Consider the following 20,712-nt stretch of genomic DNA (forward strand, 5'->3'; position numbering starts at 1 on the left):
TTATTAAACTATGCAACTTCAAATATAAAAAACTAAAATAGAGAAGGCACTAATTTTGAGATTTTATGTTCTGAGTTTACCACCATTAATCCCCATACAAAGTCAAAAGCACCCCTTCTCATCTTTAGTTGCTTTGTACATGTACAGTTTAACTAAAAATATAGTGCTTTGGTAAAATATTTCATCATTATTTATTTGTTTGTTTGTTTAGTTTTGTAGACAGGTACATCTAAATGCCTCCGAAGGACTATCCTCTTGGTTATTAGCATTTAACCCACTCTATAAGTAGCCACTGGTGATAAAACAGTACAGATAATTATCGTGAAATAACATTTTCATCTATAGAATATCAGACATGGTCAATATAAAGTTGGTAGAACACATTCCATCCATTGATTTCATGGGCAACACAAAAGGCAAATGACAATGAGTGCCACCCAAAACCAATCATGTGGTTGGAACAGCGTTAGAGCCAACAAGGTTGATGGAAACAGTGTAGGACAAACAGCCGGTGTCGTACCAAAACGATTGACTGCCAAAAAAAGATTTTTGCCAAAATTTGATTTCTCATATTTTAACTTTTGTAAATGAGTTGTTGACCTATAATCTCAACAATATCTCAGACATATCTCTCATAAATGATATCAAGTCATTTTGACTGAAAAAGAACATTCGCCTGACAAGGTTGAAGCTGCAATCTGTTTTTAGAAAGGTGATTTTCTCCAGGTAAAAAATGTGTTTCACATCAAAAATGTCTTTTTCAAGAAAGATTTGGTCAAGAGGGGCACAGAAAAGTGTATAAGATCACAGTTCTATAAAGATATTGTAAGTGGCTAAAATGTACTGGATTGATAATAATGTAGTTGCAATAATACAGAGTCATAAAAATACTTGCAAAGAAGATAACTTCTTTATTTTCTGTATAACACCTTGGTTATATATTAACTACAGTCTATTTTCCAATATAAAAAAAGGTATTAGACATTAACAGAAAAGCACATCACTTTTTGAAGCAACACTGTCAGTATGTAAACATTTGCACACATGCAAATGTTGTAGTGTAGCTGTGTACATCAGAACATTGTGAGGGAGGTAAAAGATGAAATCAAATCAGAAAATGTAAATGAAAACACGCATTAGTGAATATGACACCCCAACGGACACAGAGCAAGACTAAAAAGACAAGACGAGTAGCATACACTGCTGTCTCCAAAGCACGTTCATGAGGTTACGCCACAAATCGTCTGAATCTGAAGCAGTGCCATCGTTGTCTCTTGTTTAGTATAAGTTCAGTTCAGTGTCAAGTCTGTGTCTGTTTCTTGTTTCCCGTTTTATTGTGAAAGGTTGTGTATATAAGCCCTGTGTTTTCGCGTGTTCCCTGTCGCGTCGTACCCTCAACTAGCTGTGTGTTCTGTTTCTAGTGTTTAGGCTTCTGCTCCAGTTTAGTGTTTCTTTTCCAGGGTTTCAGTCCTCGGTTTCTCTGTTCAGACTTTTGTTTGTCTTTTGGTGAGTTTAGTTAGTACGAGGTTTTTCCCAGCAATAAAGCTGCGCTTTAAGTTTCACTTCCGTGTCTGAGTTCTGCATTTTGGGTCCACCACTCCTGCTTGCTCGCCTGCCACACAGCCAACCATGACAAGTTTATTACATATACCAGTGGTTTTTTATTTTTATTTTAAATACAATTGTATGAGGTTCTACAGTACAGTACATACAGTACAATCTTATCGCTTCACTCAGCAGTAAAAAGGAACCTTTAAGCAAATAATCATGTTATATTTTTATTATCATACTAAGATTTTTTCCATAATGCTCAGTCCATATTGCTCTACATGTTACATGTTCTTACCCTTTTTTAAAATAATATCACCATAATGAAAAAAAAAATTGTCAGTGAAACAACAAAGACATGGCAAAGCTGAAATGACCATCAGAGACACAAGGCCTTTAATGGTATCAAAATACTCTTAGAAGTCATTCTTGGTGTTTTCCTTCCTTCCTTCTCTTTTCTAGCTCAAGATTAAAATCAGTTATCACTGAGCCAAGAATGCAAATTGTTCATGATCCAAGCAACTGAGGGAGTTAAAATCTTATGGAGTAATGTAGTATATATAACATATCTACATACAGCAGTAGATTTAAATTATTTTCTTTGTAGAAATAAGTGTTTTGGACCATAGCTGATCCCCTTCACATTTACCCTTCAAAGTCATCGGCCCAACATTGCTCCATCATTTCTAAGAATATATAAATAGGTTTTACAAACTGTTACGTCAAATAGCTCCAGAGCAATTTCATCATTAAAGCATATGAAACATTGCAGCTTGTTATTATATGATGTTTTCACTGGGTTTCACTTAATATCAATGAAATGTTCCAATAAGATGTTTTCTAGATCGCCGCTCATTTGCTAAATTTAATAGCCATATGCAGGAGAGTGCTCATACAAAAAAAGGTTGAACTAAGTACACACTAGCACCTTCAGGGCAAAAGGTTCTCAGCCTTGTTTTGGCTTTTTTAAGAGTCTGTGGGATTATATCAATAACGAGCCTACTCTTTACCCTCTTTGTTTTTCTTTTATTGAAGTGCATAAAATATTACTTTTGCATGTTGCTGTTGCACGCTTATATATGCATCCTGTCTACAAATAGCTTTAACTGCATCATGAAAGTTCCTCAAAAAAAATTGTCATTCAATTATCAGCACGAGGCATTTAACCTAACAAATGTGTTTTCCAAATAACTATTTATCAGCGTAAACCACATCAATCTCCTCTCAATGCAGCTATTCTCTGCAATTATCATTACTGTGTGCACATTTGCTAATAATTTATTCAGTAACTTTATGTACAGCTGGGAAATATAAACAACCAGAGCATGGTAATGACCTCATTAGTATTTGCATTCAGAAACCCTGAACAGATGAGTTTTCAACTGAAAACTTGTTGGGTAAAACGGAAAATGGCAGAAATATGACAAGAAGACCCGTGGCATGGAAATGATCACGAAGTGGAGAAAAGAAAAATGTTAATAATGGCAGAATCAGAAACTGCCTCTGGAAAAAGACAATAGACTGATAGACAATACATGAGATCCTAATTAGATAGACTTTATTTCTGCGGCTCACAAAATATGTAGCCTATTCTGCTGGTTCCCTTTCGGCCATTCTCCGGATTTTCTCTCCAGCGGCCCTCGGGTCAGAGAAATGTCTGTGATAAAATGTCATGATGAAAACAGAAAAATGTCACTCTTGTTAGAACTGAAATGCAGCTTGAAATGTAATTCTTGTTTGCCTTGCACACGCTTCCCCAAACACACAAACACATAGATCTCTGACCTATTTCAGTATTAAAGAAAGAAGAAATCCTTGTTTGCCTGACTATGCATGTGCAGATATTCACATGCTGCCATCGATGTAAACAGATTTTGCACGAACACACATGCACACGTGTACAGATAGATTCTCCGGCTTTTTGTCAGTGAAGCCAACAGTTAAAGGGCACAGAGACACAAGGAGAACATACTCTGCAGACAGTTGCAGTTGAAACAGACGGAGTTTAGTGAAGAGGAATTTATTTAGGTGAAGATGGTGTCTAGAGACTACAGCTTGCTGGCTGGCAGAGTTGGAGGGATAGGCAGAGCTGGAATAAGACTTTTAATGAGAGTTTGAAGCATACAGGTTTACTCGGCTGTATCCTTTATTGCTTGGAGAAGTGATATAAATGTTAGTGCTTGATATTTAGTGTAATTGTTTTGGCTTAAGCCACACTTGAGAGTAATTCTACTGATGGCAGTGTATCCAACTACACAGCACTTTGAGTCATATGAAGTTGCTGCATTGAAAACTTTCCTCAGAGGATGAAACCTGTGGTGATCCATCAAGTTCTCCTCTGGCACCAAATGAGGTTAACATTTATTGTGAAGAACTGCTGGATGGGTTAACATCGATATGCATTTGAAATATTTAAATATATTGAAAATATATTTCACTACTCCACTGACACAGTACTTTGTACAGACAGTTATGATTTTCAGCTTTTGCCCCATTATCATGGGCTCACCTTAAATAGAATAAAGCATTAATGTTACTTCCTGCACTTTCTTTTGAGATCTCTTAAAAACCTGTAGTTGGTGTGATACATGCATCCATAAGTTTTGTGTATCTATTTAATATTACCAGAGTTGCCAGACATGACACAGTTTATTCAGAAAATCCAAGGACTACATACAATTTCAACCCATCTGTCACGCGGCCTGGAAACCCACAACCGGATTCAAGTGGGATGTACACAGCTCTTTGAGGGCAGACAGAGCAATTAGATGCTGAATGAATTATGTTGCTATGTTAGCTGTTGGTGTCATTGCTTCACCACTTTTGCTCTTTTTACAGGGAGCGAGAGACATGGAAAACAATGTCTCTTTTTGAGGTCCTTGTTAGAAAATGTGTATTCCCCTGACAGATTGGTGATTGGTTTTGGGTGTTTGCAGCTGATCGCTGCTTAAACTCGTCACAAAGGTTCAGCCCTAAACTTTCTTCATTATAGTTTTGGGAATCTAGTAGTTTGTGTGGAACATGCCAACTGTCTCTCTGAGCTGTTGTGAAGCTTGAAAAAGTGCGACACAAACTGAAAACAGAGAACATTCAACTTCAGACTAAAATTGTGACTTACTAGTGGGACTTTTGCTTTCAGGGCAAATGTTCTCCATTAATGCTTTGTCATGCTTTCCATCACTGCTTGGAATGGCATTTGGGACATATTTCATGCTAGCCACTTGTGACCGTGGGAACTTGTTAGCAACCACAGCAATGATAGGGAGATTTTTGGTACAGCAACCTCTTAGCAACCATTTTCATGCTAGCAACTGCCAGGAAGCACTGGCGACTATGCAGGACTACTTGGGAAACACATTTTTCCCACAGAGCCAATCATCAACAGATCTTTATGCCCATGTGACTAAGGTCCAACTTAACTGTCTATTAACAACTTTCATCCCAATTTCCTAAACAGTTTCCTTCATTATACTAGCTTCAGCCAACTCTTCAACCTGGTGAACCAAGTCAGACTATAGTGGGACTTTAAACTAAGTGGCAACAATAAATACTCCAAGAACTGCAGAAGTACATGCCAAACAGTATTATATTCTCTACTAAATACTAAGACAATATTTTTGTTTTATCATAAGTCATTAGAAGGTTATCAGCAAAGTCCACTCATTCTGATGAGTGTGCTGGTGGTCATTTCAAAAAATAATATTCATAATTATGTAGATATTAGTCCTTTAAAAAGGTAGTTTGAGGGTTTTTCCTACCTGTGCTGGAGTGACATGGATGAGGCAGGCCTGAGGGGTCATTCTGTGGTGAACTTAAGCTGCACTCACATTGCTTTGATTCAGTTATTTTGTTATGTGTTAGGGGAGAAGGTAATATAGTTTCCTCAGACAAAATTAGCCATTTGTCAGCAAGTTTTAATCCATTTTTGGTTTGCTGTAATTATGGCTTGTTCTTTGGTTAATTGCACTGACACTCCCTCAAGAGATTCTGATATTTATTTATTTTTTCTTTTTAGCTAATGTTTTTTTAATGACTTTGAAGGAAATACACTTCATAAGAAATTGGAATCTTAAGTTATATGTCTACAAGGCACCTTATTCATAAGACATCACAGCTATGAGCTGCTACCATATTTCAAATGTCACTTGCTTGACCTACGTTGCTTCCCATAAATGGGACATTCTCCCTCCAACCAGAAAACATTCTAATACCATTCTCTAGGCTTCAGTTCATCTCCAACATAAACCCATGAGCTTGTCATCACTCGCTATATTCATCATTGTATACAGTCAATGCTTTAAGTGCTCAGTCTTGCTGAATTTTTTACCCTTATAGCAGAATGTCCAAGCTAAAAGGAACTTGATTGCCATTGGCATGGCATCAATGTTTCACAGGTAGTGACAGCATTACACTTGACACTTCCTCTTCCAGTTGTTCCAGATGACTTGTTTTATGTGTTCTCATGAATATATTGTGTTCACATTTGCACATTCCTGCCTTATTAAATATGTGTGCACGTGTGTATGCGCATGCAATGTGCAGAACAAAGACAAAATAAATGTGTTAATTTGCTTCCTCGCAAGGATCAATGCCCATAAAGCCCTGTTCTTTCACATCATAATGCTAACTGATGCACTGTCTAGACAAGTAAGAAGCATATTCTGTGGAAAATGTAAAAGTGTGGTTTCTGTCTAACAGTTGTAGGGTGAGGAAGTTGTTGACACGGGAGAAATTCTTGCCCTTCTAAAACGTCAAGCCTCTTAGATGATAGCATGCTGTAAAATGTGCGGTTTTTGTCAGGCCAAATTGTAGCTATCAAAGCTACTTTCATGGATTTGCTTTTCAAAAGCATGTCTGTCACAGTTTTGCTGACACTGATGCACTTCTCATGGAGTGTCATTTGTGAGTTTTTATTCTTGATTAAATCACTATTTGTTCAGAGTTCGAGTAGGGAAAAACAAGTCATTTGCATAATCTCACCCTTCCGAAACACTCACTACTTCCTAGCGGCTTGTCTGGCCTGAGAAGTGATAAATAGTAGGAGAAAATAAGACCCATATGATGAAGCAAATATAGCTAAAAAAAATCTCAGGCATTTGAAACAAATCAGACAAACAGGAATATTCTCATTTGCTGATTTAAAGCTCGGTAGATTGTTGTGGATGTCGGTGAATCCAGTATCCACAGCCCACAACTGAAATTCAAAATAGCTAATAGCTGAAAGTCTCATGTTATTCTTTTCAAGACTTATGCAAATTCTGCAAAACAAATTCATATACACAGAAATAGCAACTGACGAGCATATGCATTATTCCATGGAGCGTGTATGCCCACATTATATGCAAATGTTCTGGACCGAGTCTATGTGTGCTGCATATTTCCTCCTTGTACCAGACTCTTCGTGTTCTTTATTTAACCAGAAACTACTTAGCTTTAGTGATTCATATAAGCGAAGCAATAACCCTCACTTCTGTCAGAGGACTTACTGAATGTTTATGGTGGGGCCAGTTTTACTGACTGCTACAGAGCCGCCAGCGCCAATGCCAAATTCACAGGCTTAATACATAGATCAAAAATCTCCAAGGCAAGGCGCCTTCAGCAACTCACAGCATGCAATTAGCAAAGAATAACAATGCCATGTGGCGTGTAATTAGCAACGGGGGATCAACCTCTTCCCCACTTATTACCGCAACCTGACCTCACCAAGTACCAAGAAAGTCAATTTAGGAATGAAAAGGCAGCAGTATCACCAGAAAAGCTGTTCACATTCATAAAGCCTTCTGACCTCAAGAGGCCCTGACCAATGGAACTGCTAATAAAGTCAACTTATGAAAAAAAGCCTGCCATTTCCCTGGCTAATAATATGTTTATGTAGAGAGGCATTTGTCTAATGAAGCAGTTTTAATTGCGCATTCCCTTATTGTTTGCTCTCCAATTAAATCCACTTTGGCTAATCCTAAAGAACCTTGGCCATATTTCCTCAGACAAGACGCAGCTGTTGCTTAATGGTAGTTTTCACATTAACCTCTTGTGACCCGGTCCTCAGCGGTACTGTTGCTCTTCACCAAACTAATGCACATTTGATGCGTGTTTCCACTTTTACACAAAATATCTTTATATTTTTATTTATCTTTATACCTGCAATGAACCTTCAGAGTCCAGAAAGGGTAAAAGGAGACATTCTGCATAAAGCAGCAAAGATGAACACTAGCCATCACCTAGAGCTGGGCGATATGAGATTTTTTCATATCACGACATGTTTTTTTCATTTCAGGCGATAACGATATCTATCACGATATAAGCCAAATAACTATATTTGTAAGATTTAAATGTGCCGTTGCTCACAAGTAAAATGTGAAATAATCAGCAGCTTGTTTTTATTTAAATATTTATTTCCCATAATAAGTTCAACAGGGTAGATGTACTTAAGGAACATGAGACTTTTTCAGATAAATAAAGGCAAATATTGCAAACTACACAAAAGGCAGCCGCTAAAGCATTTAAGTTTCAAAATAGAACAAACAAAACAGACTAAATTGTCAATTCCACTTAGAAACAAAATATTAATTCTAAAAATAAATCTTAGTTTGTTTTACAGAAGAACAGACAAAACTGACTAACTTTTGTCAATATCAAATAAACTGAGAACTAAAAGGAAATTCTCAATCTCTCCTTGTTGTATAGCTTAGCTTTTCAAACAGTTTTAACAGTTACTTTAGTCTGACAAAAGCCGAATGACGAATTAGCGCTTCCAGTCAGAGACTGAGGCTACGTCCACACGTACACGGTATTTTTGAAAACGGAGATTTTGAAATGAAGGAAAACGCTGCTATGAACATGCCAAAGCAGCAGGTGGTGCTAGATTCCTAACCGTGCAGAAATGTTGGCCAATCAGAAGTCTAGAAGCCTCGGTGGGAAAAAGTAAACAAAGCTGGGGCATAGAAGCAGAACAGAGTCGTATGTGTGGAGGGACAGTAACTGTGTGTATATGTAAGCATTTAAACACTGCAGAGAGTAGAATTAACAGTATTGTAGAAATTCATTTCACCAAAACAATAACGTGGCGCACAGTGTGACGCATGCACCAGTTTATTGTATTTCCAGACTTGCTTTCGGCACAATTTACAGTGCACGCTACTCTGTTTTTTGTCAGACTTGAAATAGCCGAAATACCTTCACACTACGGAACTTCTTTGGCTCTTCCGTTCGACAATCTCTCCGGCGTTGGAACCATCATCTGTTTTCTCTTCGGTCACGCTCGGTTGATTTTTCTAGTCGGCACACTCATTTCCTCCATTATGCGCTGGCTGCTTCCCAAACAAACACACGTGCGGCTTGGCACTTGTGCTGTACGTAACAAGTCACGCGACGTGACGCTGCGGCTGTGATTGGTTCGGCTCTGCGCTACTTTATTTGGATTGGCTGACCTTTTTTTTTTTTTTTTTTTTTTTAAGAGGACAAGAGCGGCGAGGTCTATCGCGATAGCTTAATTTCTCTATCGAGTAAAAGTTATATCGCGATACATATCGTTATCGTTCTATCGCCCAGCTCTACCATCACCTATCTCATATACTGTAGTATCAAGTGTATAGTGCTCTTAGGAACATGAGGATGATGAATGTTGGCAGCAGTGTCACAGTCTGTGTAGCTCTCGCACTCTCTGCAAGACATACACCATGAAAAAGATGATGAGAAAGTTTGCTGCCACAACCTGGCAACAGGCTGAAACGGATAAATCTGATGTGGCTGGATTATTTGTATTTTTAAAAAAATGTCAGTATAAATTCTAAATCGTTTTCACAAAACCCACTTGAAAGCAATATAAAGCTGGTTTTAGCCAAACAAGTAGTTAAATCCAACTCCCTTGCATGAAAGCATGAAGTTAATCCATTGTTGATTACTAACATTAGATAAGCAGATTTTTGTACTTGGATACTGATAATACTTCTGTGCTGTTGGAAAACGACTCAGCATGTTACTCAGGAAATATGCTTTCCACCATGAAGCTGCCTAAACTTTAAGTTGTCTGCAGCTTAAGTCTCTGACTCGCCTTTTGCAACCCCAACTAACTAACTTGCTTTTTCCACACTGTGCAGTGAGAGTGTGTAGGTCACAAGCCTGCAACTCGCTTTGCAGTTAAGCTGTCAAAACAACATCTAAATTCATTTATGTGCTGAAAGGTTTTTTGTGTGTAGCATCTGTTTTAGATACACGGCATAAGGAAATATGCTGTTTGCAGCTTGAAGTTTACAATGATGTCTTGCTCATAACATGCAGTCTGCTTTAATAAATTATTACCTTCAAGTATCTTCATAAGTCAAGTTGTACTGCCATCTTTTGTTTTCTGTCTTTTTGTAATTTTTGCATGAAGGCTAAAGAAAGAAAAAAATTCAGGGAAAAACGACAAATGAAGCACTTAAATCAGTCAATGCAAATACATACATACCAGTGTATGCAAATATCAAAAATATCAGCAGAAAGTTGGTTGACAGCACTAAGTATGTGGTAGTTAATGACCCTCATATGGCCTAGCCATATATAATATAGCACTTTTTATCTCTGAATAGGCAAGTGTAATGGCGAGCATAGCTCAGTCCATGTCCAGACTTGCTTCTTAATTGAAAAGCTGGATACCCCCCGTTGCCTACCCCCCACACACTGGCAGCAGCGCAGACACAGTGACACTGATATTCTCTAGACACACAAACTTACGCAGACACATGCAGCCGTATCAGTCATAATTAAACTGCTTCCCTGACAGGGCCTCTGAGATTAAAAAGTCTAGGGGAATGAATTTTGCTGTCACCTTCAGCAAAGGGCAGTTTTCAGACACGGGGAGACAGAGACAGAACTCCTCTGTCAGATCCTTCCAGCTGCAGCCAACCAGGGGATTAGACGGCTAATGTTAATGGGGTAAAGGCATCCTGCAGAGTCACCAGGAGCCAATATCCTCCCTCCTCTGACCTGAAAAACCTGATAACCATACAAAGATGTGTGAGAGGTCCACCTTTGATGATTGCATGACTGTCCGTCAGGCCAGAATGGCAGGACTCACACTGGCATCCAAGAAGTGGCACAGACCCAGGCTGAGATAATCATAGTTTCACTGGAAATGAAACATACAGAGCACTGCACATGATTATATAGCTGCTGTTTTCTGTAAAACTGTTGTGATAATGTGATCATGATAATGCATAATATCCTTTGTGTTGTTTGGGTGAAGTAGGAGCTGCTGACATTGTGGCTGTAGGTAAATACTAAATACTACACTTTGCACTAATATAAGGGTCATGTAATGCTTCTGGCATCAATGTTAATGTCACACTAGTCCTTTGTAAAAGGTTTGGGATATGCTGCCAGATATAAGACGATTATCATTCATGATTCATAAGATAATGTAGCCCCTATTTTAGTTTTTATGCTTTAAGTGTCTAATCTCATTAGTGGTGCTAATCACAACCTCTTTCTATATTGGATTTTTACAGCTCTAACTTGGTTAAAAGCTAAGCAAGGGATTTTTGTTTTTTCCCCCACTACAGTTTATTATAGAAGAACTGTTTCATTGCAGTCTACATCAATGAGCCAAAACATTACAGACATCTGTACCTAATATACTGTTGGGCCTTTCCTTTACACCCAAACGGCACCAAGCAGCTAAAGCATGTCATTCTCCTATAACAATTGTTCCTTGTCATAGTCTCTCAGGACTTTACACCAGGGCTTTTCTGTTATAAACATTAATTATGAGAATTGAGAGAACTCAACATGCACCATTGTTATGAGACAATCAGCCTTATGTCAACTGTGAGTGGTCAGAATGTTTTGGCTGCAGAGGATATGATAGCCAGGCCTGCGAGAAACTGGCGACTTGTCAAGGGTATAGAGCTGGGATTGCTTTGGAAAAGCCAAAGAAAATGGACGGATGGACATGATGGCCACCTTAGTGAACCATGGATGTGCTGTGTATCAAATAGTTGTTCCCTGTGTGTGCAGACTGGATGTGTAAATTATAATAACTCTGGAGGACAGAAAATTTGATTATTGGCCGATGAACACTAGTTAACCCTGATGCCTTATTTGCTTGCTTATACAAGCTGAACCAGTTGGTAAATACTGGCTGACTGGTTCAGTTTGCTTGAAATGCTTGTGCTCCTAGAGTGTTTGGTCTTTGGCCAGAATTGATTTCAACTTGAGGCATGCCCTTCTACACACTCCAAGCCTAGAACGAGCATTGGTTGTGCATTTAAAGTAGAGGAAGCTTAAGCACTTGGGATGTTACAAAAGAGAAAACACTGTAATATATTTATTTATCAGTTCGTCTATCAAATAATAGTTGTACACCTTCCAAAGCTGATATAAGACAACCTGTCAAGTCAACCTAACTGAAAATATTAGATTTTTACCTAAAGGCTAAAGAAAAAAACATTTTCAGAGGTTTTTGTGTTCTAAACCTTGTTGATAAAATCTAACATTGTCAGTTAGGTTGACGTACGGTTGTGTACAATGACCATATTTTGTTTCTTTGTACATTGCACAGACTAGGATGCGACCAGGATGATAATGTGCAGTCTGAACCTACCATTAGTGCATACACCCAAAACCAGATTAACTGAACTGTTTGGGGATTTGAAAGTCAAGCATTAAACATGCCGTCAGAAATTACACTCTTTCTTTGCATGTGAAATTAAGAAGAGTACTAATACATGTGGCAAGGCAACACACTGTTCCGTGCAGTAATAACCATGCCTTTTTGAAAACTGTATTATGGTGATGGTAATAAATATTGGCTAAAATAGTTTGTGATGATAAATCAAATTTCCCTTTGGCTTGAAATTGTTTAAAATTCAGCCTGGTTTGTCTGTGTTTTTACCACCGGCAGAACACAACACAGCCTGATAACCTTGGCTGTTGAGAGACTCAAATTATATTGATTGCTTCACTGCCACATGACTGATTTAGCAAGAGAATTTTGGTTCTCAGTTTTCCAATACCCTACCAACCTGGAACACATACAGTGACTGTTTTTAAGCCTACTAAATAATATACTATAATAACAGTTATAATAAAGGCCTATGTTATCAAGGCAGTAACAACATCCACGGAAGAAAATTTCACATATATTTTCAGATAAAACTCTAAGTGGATTGGGCTTAGTAAATAATACGTCTCGGCTCCGAATGACTCAGGATAATTTGCAGTTACTCTGGTAGCAGATCTGTAGCACTCCAGCTGACAGCTGATGTCTGCATCTTCATTAAATCAAGTAATAATGACTAAAATCAACCAACCGTGCATTACTCATTAGAACATAAGACACTTAAAATGTTTTGTCAACAGCGCTAAACAAATGAAATTTACATTTCATTAGCAGTGAATGCTAAAATCTTGAACATTCCTTAACCATTTCCACAGAGCAAAATCAAGACAAGCTTGATTGAATCAAATTATATCGTGGGAATATCTCCTGTGTACAGGAGATCACAGAAGAGCTTTTATGGTTTTCAGTCTGCTAAATGTATAAGCTACTCCACATGGCTCAGAATAATTGATCTTGATTATAGATTTGATTTAGTCTCTTTCAGGAAGTCAGTGGATTTTTTTCCGCTCAGATGATTGTCATGTAGTAGCACAGCGTGACAAAACTAAAAATAATGTAGCAAGGCCATTTTATTGTCTTTTCTCATTAGTCGCTCCCAGCCCTGCTGACAAAGTCTGACACATTCTCATTTTACAAGACTGTGCAGAACTTTCTGTGATGAAATCTAACTAGAGCAATCACCACACACCCTTTGGCTGTGACTGTTCTGGAAGACCAATAAACCCAAATGACAAGATGCCAAGCAAAGCCTTTTGCTGGGACTCGTCTGCAATAAAAGAATAAAAGAACTTTAAGGAAATCAATATAAAGTGCTTGTACTTGATTAGAGCCTTGGCCTCTTCTTTCAGAGTTCATGCAGACAAGACCAGAAGCTCTGTGTGGAAGGTCAGCAGCATAATTCAGTCTTCCCAGTTTTCTGGGCGATGGCACCACTTACAAAGTTGAATATCCATTCAAATAAAAGCCCACAGGGCCAACAGCTAGACATATATGTGGAGAATGAGAAAGCACATGTGTGTAGTGAAGTGGCTTTCAAGCTGAGTTAGTTCAATCACACAAGTGATACAGACACTCAGAGGTCATGAAAGTACATAACAGCAAAGATAACATGAAAACTTTTCTACTGATGTTTAACAGAGATGAGTTTCCCATTCTGCTTGGTATGCTGCGGGGTTTGCATTGTGAGAAATGTCTATCAAACTTCAAGAAAGACCATTTAAATTACTCCAAAGTTGGACCTGACTGAGAATCGCTTTATTACTTTGAGCTGAAAGGAAATTCACTGCCCTCAAGCTTAATGAGAATGAAACCGCAGTAGAGGAGTCAGAAGAGCCATTCCCATTCCCCCAAGTGACGAGTGACATAACCTGGAGATTTAGAAAATGAATTAGAACATGCCCATCATGTGTCGCAACATCAGGTTTTTTTTTCCGGGTATGTGGTATCCTATATGCATCTGCCTCACATGATAGGATGTTAAAGTTATGTTATTCAGTGTATTGGCATTTTTTGCTAAGCACAAATATCTTAGCATGAAATGCTTTTATAAGAATATTACATTGCCAGTGACTCATATTATCTGGTTAATTTGTACACTCAAAAAATAAAATAAATGAATAAAAGGCTGACTTTAACTAATTTAATTACAACTTGACATGCAATTTTGTTACATTGGTACAATGTGAAATGTTAAGTTTAATGGAATCAAGTCTAAAGACATTTATTTAACTGATATATTTTCAGTTTATACTGAGCACATTTTCTAAATGATTATTACAGTAAACCTTTGATTTTATACATCTCAAATGTATTTCTCAAAGTTGTTGCTTCATGTTTGTTGAGTTTGAAGAATCATCTTTTTGAGCGTACCGAATTGTGGTTGCTATACACTGATTCTATACATTTTGACCGAGTGATACATAATTATGTCAGTTTTGTTACTCTGCAACATCTGAGGCTTATATTTGTGGTTTTCCTACAATGCTTAGAAAGATTGTACATTCAAACTGTTATATGTGTTATTTGTTTAGTTATACAGTTTATGTATGTATGTTTATGTATTTTACAGTAGGTGCTCTGTGAATTTAATTAAAATTTTTATGTACACTAATTTCAATGCGGAAAGAAAAAACTATATAAAAGTTAAGCAGTCAAGTCAGGTGTGCAGTTATTGCCACTTTTCCTCATTCTGCAAACAACCCACTTTTCTTTAGTACATTAACCATATTTAGAATTCTCTGTGTTAAGTGAGGATTTGTCTTGAATCATCTGTATCACCCAGTGACTGTAAATCTGGGTGGTGCGTAGTGTGACACTAGACTTAGTTAATCAGAACAGAAGCCCCTCAGGTAACTTTGCTCTTAAACACCTCATGCAAATCATGTCATTAATGCTCTTTGCTTTAGATTACATCAAAGGGTCGCTCATTTTTGCTGTGGTGTAATTGGCACATAAAAGCTATTCGAGAAATGTAATTTTAGTAGTGTTGCCTGCCCTATCATCATTTATCAAACATTCATGTAGTCATGCATATTCATTGTGGCAGATGACGTTCTTGCATTCTAAATGTTCAATGATGATCTAAGAAAGAATTAAATTAGTGGGCAAACCATTGCACTAAAAATTCATTTGCACAGACATTTTCTGTGTGGTGTCATACAACACGTAATTAGTTACTATGCCATTTACAGACTGTACTGTGGGGCTTCTTTGTATTTCTCTTGCCTTTGACATCAGCTAACGGGAGATGGATACCTAAAAATAGGACAGCATGCATTTCGCTTCAACATGGTGACATTGTTCCCTGAGAAAAGGAAAGTTAATAAGATATGAGTTTGGGCATTTATTTTACAGCACATTAGTCTCAAAAGTAGAGTTTTTTAAGGCCTGTTTCATTGAAATTAAGTTTCAGCAACTGTTCCCTCAAGCATCCAAGTATGGAGGAACTTAATTATGTGTTTAGAAATTATCCAGATACATTTTCGAGCTCAGAACTGAATGTAGTCCTTGAGCTTCAGACATCATTTACCAGATTGATTGTGTTGGAGTTGTAACTGCATAAGCGTCTCATCAAGTAAGCACACACAGTTCAGGCTTTTGTTAGATACTTTCCACTTTTTTTTGTTGTTTTTTGGATTTACATTCAACAGAGATTGTGTCACTCCCACTTTCCATTTCCAATAGTCCTAGAAGTCTAGTCGGCTTCAGAACTCGTAAATCCCTACAGCTGCATCTACTGCAGGTGAAGTGCATGATGGTTTGCTTTTCTGACACAACAAAATAAGTGTGGTTAATAAGGTTTAACACATGTTTCTGAACATTCTGTCTTTTAGTTACAAGGTACCAAATTCATTTAATCTATACAAAGTTTTATTAATTATACCTACTGTATGTTGATTTCATTAGTTTCATTTGTAAATAAGATCTTGCTAAATACTCTATATAAGTGATATAATAAGTGATCTTTAATTTAAAAAAAAAGGCTTTCTGCATCGACCATGGGCCTGACTTGCCTTGTCCATCTCTTACTGAGGCACCAGTTGTGCAGACTATGGCATAAACCTTTGCCATGTGACCTAGCCTTAGAACCAACAGACCATGTATAGGTCATCCTGCCCTCTGAGCCGTTACTCTTTTTTAATGATTGTCAGTGAAGTTGATGCCAGGAGCAATTGTGATTTTTTTTCTGCTGGCAAAGAAAAATAAATGCATACATATATGTGTACATGCATACAAACATAAAGGCTTTTTCTTCCGCTGTGGAATTCAGGCTTGCAAGGACATATAAATACGTAAATAAATAAATCAATAAACGCCTACTTCTTTATTTGTCTTAACCATTTTAATCTTACTTTCACAATGCACTTGACAGTGTGCTTCACACGATGACAAAAAAGCTGATGCAGGGGCTGCACACTAGAGCAAGGGGAAAAGGAGAGGAGGGAAGGTAAGGGGTGTGGGGCGGGTTGTGACAAACCCAGTCAGTTCATGCTCACAATGCATCTGTGCCTCATTCCGCAGGGAGGTGAGGCAGAGAGTCTGACTCCCTCGCTCGTCTGGCCTGCTATAACCCTCGGGCCAAAGTGTGACACGAGCAGTCTCAGATGGGAGTGCATGTCAAGTGTGCAACGGAATACCCAAGGTGCCAACAAAGATGTAAGTGCCCTCAAGCATAACTAGGAAGTCTGCGAGGTGCATGTGAGGGAGCATGTTCTATTGATAAAGCGACTCGGATCAGGTTGTTATTTAAAGCAATGTCCTCCATTAAACCTTAACCCATGCAGGCACACAATCATATATTATTAGAGCCCTTAACTAAAATGTTGATTCTGCATGACGCGATCTCTGCGAGATGGTACTGGGAACAGAAGCCCATGGATTCCTTGGGGACTACTGGCAGCTACATTTTTGCATCAAAAACATTTAGGGCTAAATAAATAAATAGGTCAACAACTGGAGTTAAACCTTTTAGCAAATTATTGTGAATTCATGTAAAAAGATACCACGCAACTCCTACGGGTTTAAATGCAAAAATACTGAAAATTTCACAGACTGAAATGAGTCTGCTCCGAAAGCAGTTAACACACTGCAAAATAGATGTAAGTAGTATAAATCCATCCATTCATGCATGCATCCATCTATTTTACCAATTTTGAATCATCGGTTAACCTAACATTTATATCTTTAAGCACGTTAATGCATGTTTATTAAAGGCCCCAGGGAACAAAGAGACTTGGCTAGGACCTTCTTTCAATGCGCCACTGTTTTTATTTAAGATTACTGCCAAAATTGAGGGTTAACGTGCTTTTTTTTTTTAAAGCACACTGATGCCTACAACAGGCAGTAGACTTAACATTGATCATTTATCTCCATCAGACAACTAAAAATGTTGGTACTGAGAGTCTGTACTTTTTCAGTCCAGGGTGATAATGCTGCCATTTATAACATATTCTGGATCTGGCATTATATAGGCAGTGGCGTGTCTAGAAAATTTTTGTTGGGGGGGCCAGGTAGGGGCACAGATTTGGAGAAGGGTGGCAGATGTAATTGGCAGATAATGTTTAAAAAAAAATTCTACCAACCATTAACCATAATTCAATAACCCTATAAACCTAATAACCGAATGCGCTTTTAACTCTTATTAGAATGAGATTTTAACCACTACGGTGCAAAGTTTTTAGATACTGCGTTGATAAAGTACAAGAGATACAATCAGTGCTTTGTCAGTGTTTACTCAGCATTCAAGGACAGCAATATTTGCATAGTATTTTTACTGACATGTAGTGCACATATGTTTTGGGCAAAAACATTTTTGAATATTAAAATACGAACATTTGTAACAAACAATTGACAAATTAGCCAGTTCCAATGTAAAACTTTATCTGCTTATTAAAAAAAGAAGATAATCTTCTCACAAACTGGTGTTTGATTTTGAAACAGGAAAAAAGTGGGGAAACAACTGAAAAGACTAACATTTGAATAAAACCTGAAAGCAAGTAAATACTTTCTCTGCTGCCTTATGGTAAACTTTGGTAATATTGATCAAGAACAACACTGGCTGATGATGAAATACAGTCAGCTGGCATGGTGACACTGCCAGTATTAACCTGCAGGGCTGGACCGGGACAGAAAATCAGGCATTTTGACTACAGACCGGCCCACCAGGTATTAAAACCATAAAGCCTTTGAATGAAAACAAATGCTGTTGTGACAGTGATGTACACTATCTTGTTGGTATATGTATGATTTCTATACATTTTACGTCAGATAAAAACTTTGGTTGTAAGATTTAGATAATTATTTAATAAAAGCGAGATATTTTAAATGAGAATAAGAAAGAAAAGTAATTTTTTTGTGCTCCACCTTTCCCTGTTAATTCCCTACCTGGCCCCCTGGCATAACTTTGCTAGACCCACCCCTGCACAGTTACCAGCTGTCAGCTACGTAAAAAAGGATCCTGGTGTTATTTGTCTCTCAGAAACAGTTCATAACTTCCCTTCAACTCATTCCTGTCACCTAAAAGGTAAACCTGTTTCTCCATCACCTGTTCAGCTCTGATGATTCAGTAAGGACATCTCCTGGTTTCATCTTCATGTTTCCCTCTCACCACATATCCAAACCGACATCATGACCAGCAGCTTTACAGCTGTGGCTCCAGCAAACATCAGCTGATACTTGAAATTAATATTAAATAAATTCTAACAACAGCTGATCAAGCTTAAACGTGCTGCTGTTGTTTAGCGCGACATCTGCTGGTTTCCTCTTTCTGGCCCAAAGTGGGCGATAAACAAACAAGAGAGAAAAGCCGATCAGCTGATCATTGATCAGTTTCATGATTGAAGTGGCAACAGAAGAGGGAGGGGGAGAGAATGAGAGAAGAAGAGGCAGCTGTGCAGCGTAAACACACAGAATAAATCCAGCTTTGTCTTTTTCCATTCTAGCTAAAGTTTGGGACAAACTGCGTCTCTTCTCAGCTCAATACCAAACGCATAATATTTTCTCTGAATGAGGGACCATTCCATTTTTAAGGAGCCGTTGGCAACTCTACTAACTAACCTTATGAATAAAATAAAGTTCACTATCAGTAACATCATAGCAACTGAACAGCTGTACAGAAACTCCTTCATGCTAGCTCGGGCAGTATGAGTTATTGCAACTGACAGTAAAAAGTCAGCACAACAAAAATAAACTGCACCTAAACTTAGTTTATATCTGACCCAGATAGACTGCAGGTCATAACTTCTTACCTGAAGTTCAGTTCACCTGACACTCGGACTGGTGGCCGCCTCGGGTCTTTCCTCCTCCTGCCTCCCCTTCCCTCATCCACCTGCTGGCCTCTGTGGAAGCTCCGCCACAGCCACCACCAAACAACTGAGTTATTTTTACACATCGACCTGCATCTGGCCAATCCACCACCTCTCATTGTTCATGCCCTTACAAAATAAAAAATAAAAAATAAGTCACCGGGCATATGCCCGGTATGCCCGATGGCCAGTCCAGCTATGTTAACCTGCAACCAAATCTGCAGCTCCATACAGCAATGTTACGACTTAGATGATATAACTCATAACTCTTATGTTAGCTGCCCTCAGTAGCATACTGTCTGAAATATTCGAGGGCTGCAATAATTCTTTAAGTGTTATTTTTTCCTTGGTATTCTAATTTCACCGAAGTTTACTAAACTCAACAAACTTGATATTACTTACCGGGACATTTATTCTGTCCTCATTTTCTTTCACCGAAAAATTGTTTCCTGCGGTGCCGTCTTTCTTGCTTGGCTCTCCTACCTTTGCTAACGTGATGCGCATAGCGCAGAAGCCGATGCTGCATTCACTTACACTCGGATATCTGAGCTTCACCGTGAAAACATAATCGGACATTTGATATTTGATTGAATTGTATTGTTTTGCCTTTGGGGTGGCACCTGGGGTGGCCAGTCTGGTTGGGGGGGTGGCCTGTGCCCCCCCAGGCCACCCCGCTGGACACGCCATTGTATATAGGGAACTCTATGTGTACTGGGATAAGTTGAAGCTAGGGCTGAACGATATATCGCATTTGCGATAATATCGCGACATGATCAAGTGCAATTTTCTAACCGCAAAGGCTGCGATTATACTGCGATTATATTATACAATTCATGGGCTGCATCCTCCTGAGGCCGCATTTGTAGACCGATTACGTCACAGCGACGCGCCGAAGGCTGTCCAAATTACTACCATATCCCAGAATTCATAGCGCGGCCCAGCCAAACTCCAGTTTCCAGCAATGGCGGCCGCTACTAAGTTTTAAAATTACTCATACTAATCTTTCTGGGTCACAAAATAAACTTTTAAAATATTTTCAGGCGAGAAAGTAGTTGTGTAAACATCAAATATCTGCTCGGTTTATCAAGATATCCCATATTTGCAAAAGTGCTTCGACGTTTTCAGAGGCGTCTGCTACCCACCAGCTCGACAGCTAGCCGGGAGCTCGAGGGTTACTGATGCGGCTGAGAACGGCACAACTCCCGGCACATCATTTTCAGATCACCGCGGAGTGTCGCTGCTCGGGTTAAACGTAATATATAA

At 38.4% G+C, this 20,712-nt stretch overlaps 1 protein-coding gene across 1 annotated transcript in view; it reads right to left on the reverse strand.

Moving 5' to 3' along the window:
* Window positions 1-20,110, reverse strand: part of LOC143419659 (uncharacterized) — a 29,086-nt gene extending 8,976 nt beyond the window's left edge. Inside the window, exons 1-2 of the mRNA XM_076887051.1 lie at window positions 19,852-20,110; window positions 19,393-19,491 (exon numbers count right to left, since the gene is read on the reverse strand). Of these exons, the coding sequence (XP_076743166.1) occupies window positions 19,393-19,491; window positions 19,852-19,859 (107 nt within the window). The 5' untranslated portion in view covers window positions 19,860-20,110. The remainder of the gene's footprint in view (window positions 1-19,392; window positions 19,492-19,851) is intronic.
* Window positions 20,111-20,712: the final 602 nt, after the last annotated feature.

Source organism: Maylandia zebra, linkage group LG7 (genome assembly GCF_041146795.1).
Source record: "Maylandia zebra isolate NMK-2024a linkage group LG7, Mzebra_GT3a, whole genome shotgun sequence".
NCBI classification, from domain to species: domain Eukaryota; kingdom Metazoa; phylum Chordata; class Actinopteri; order Cichliformes; family Cichlidae; genus Maylandia; species Maylandia zebra.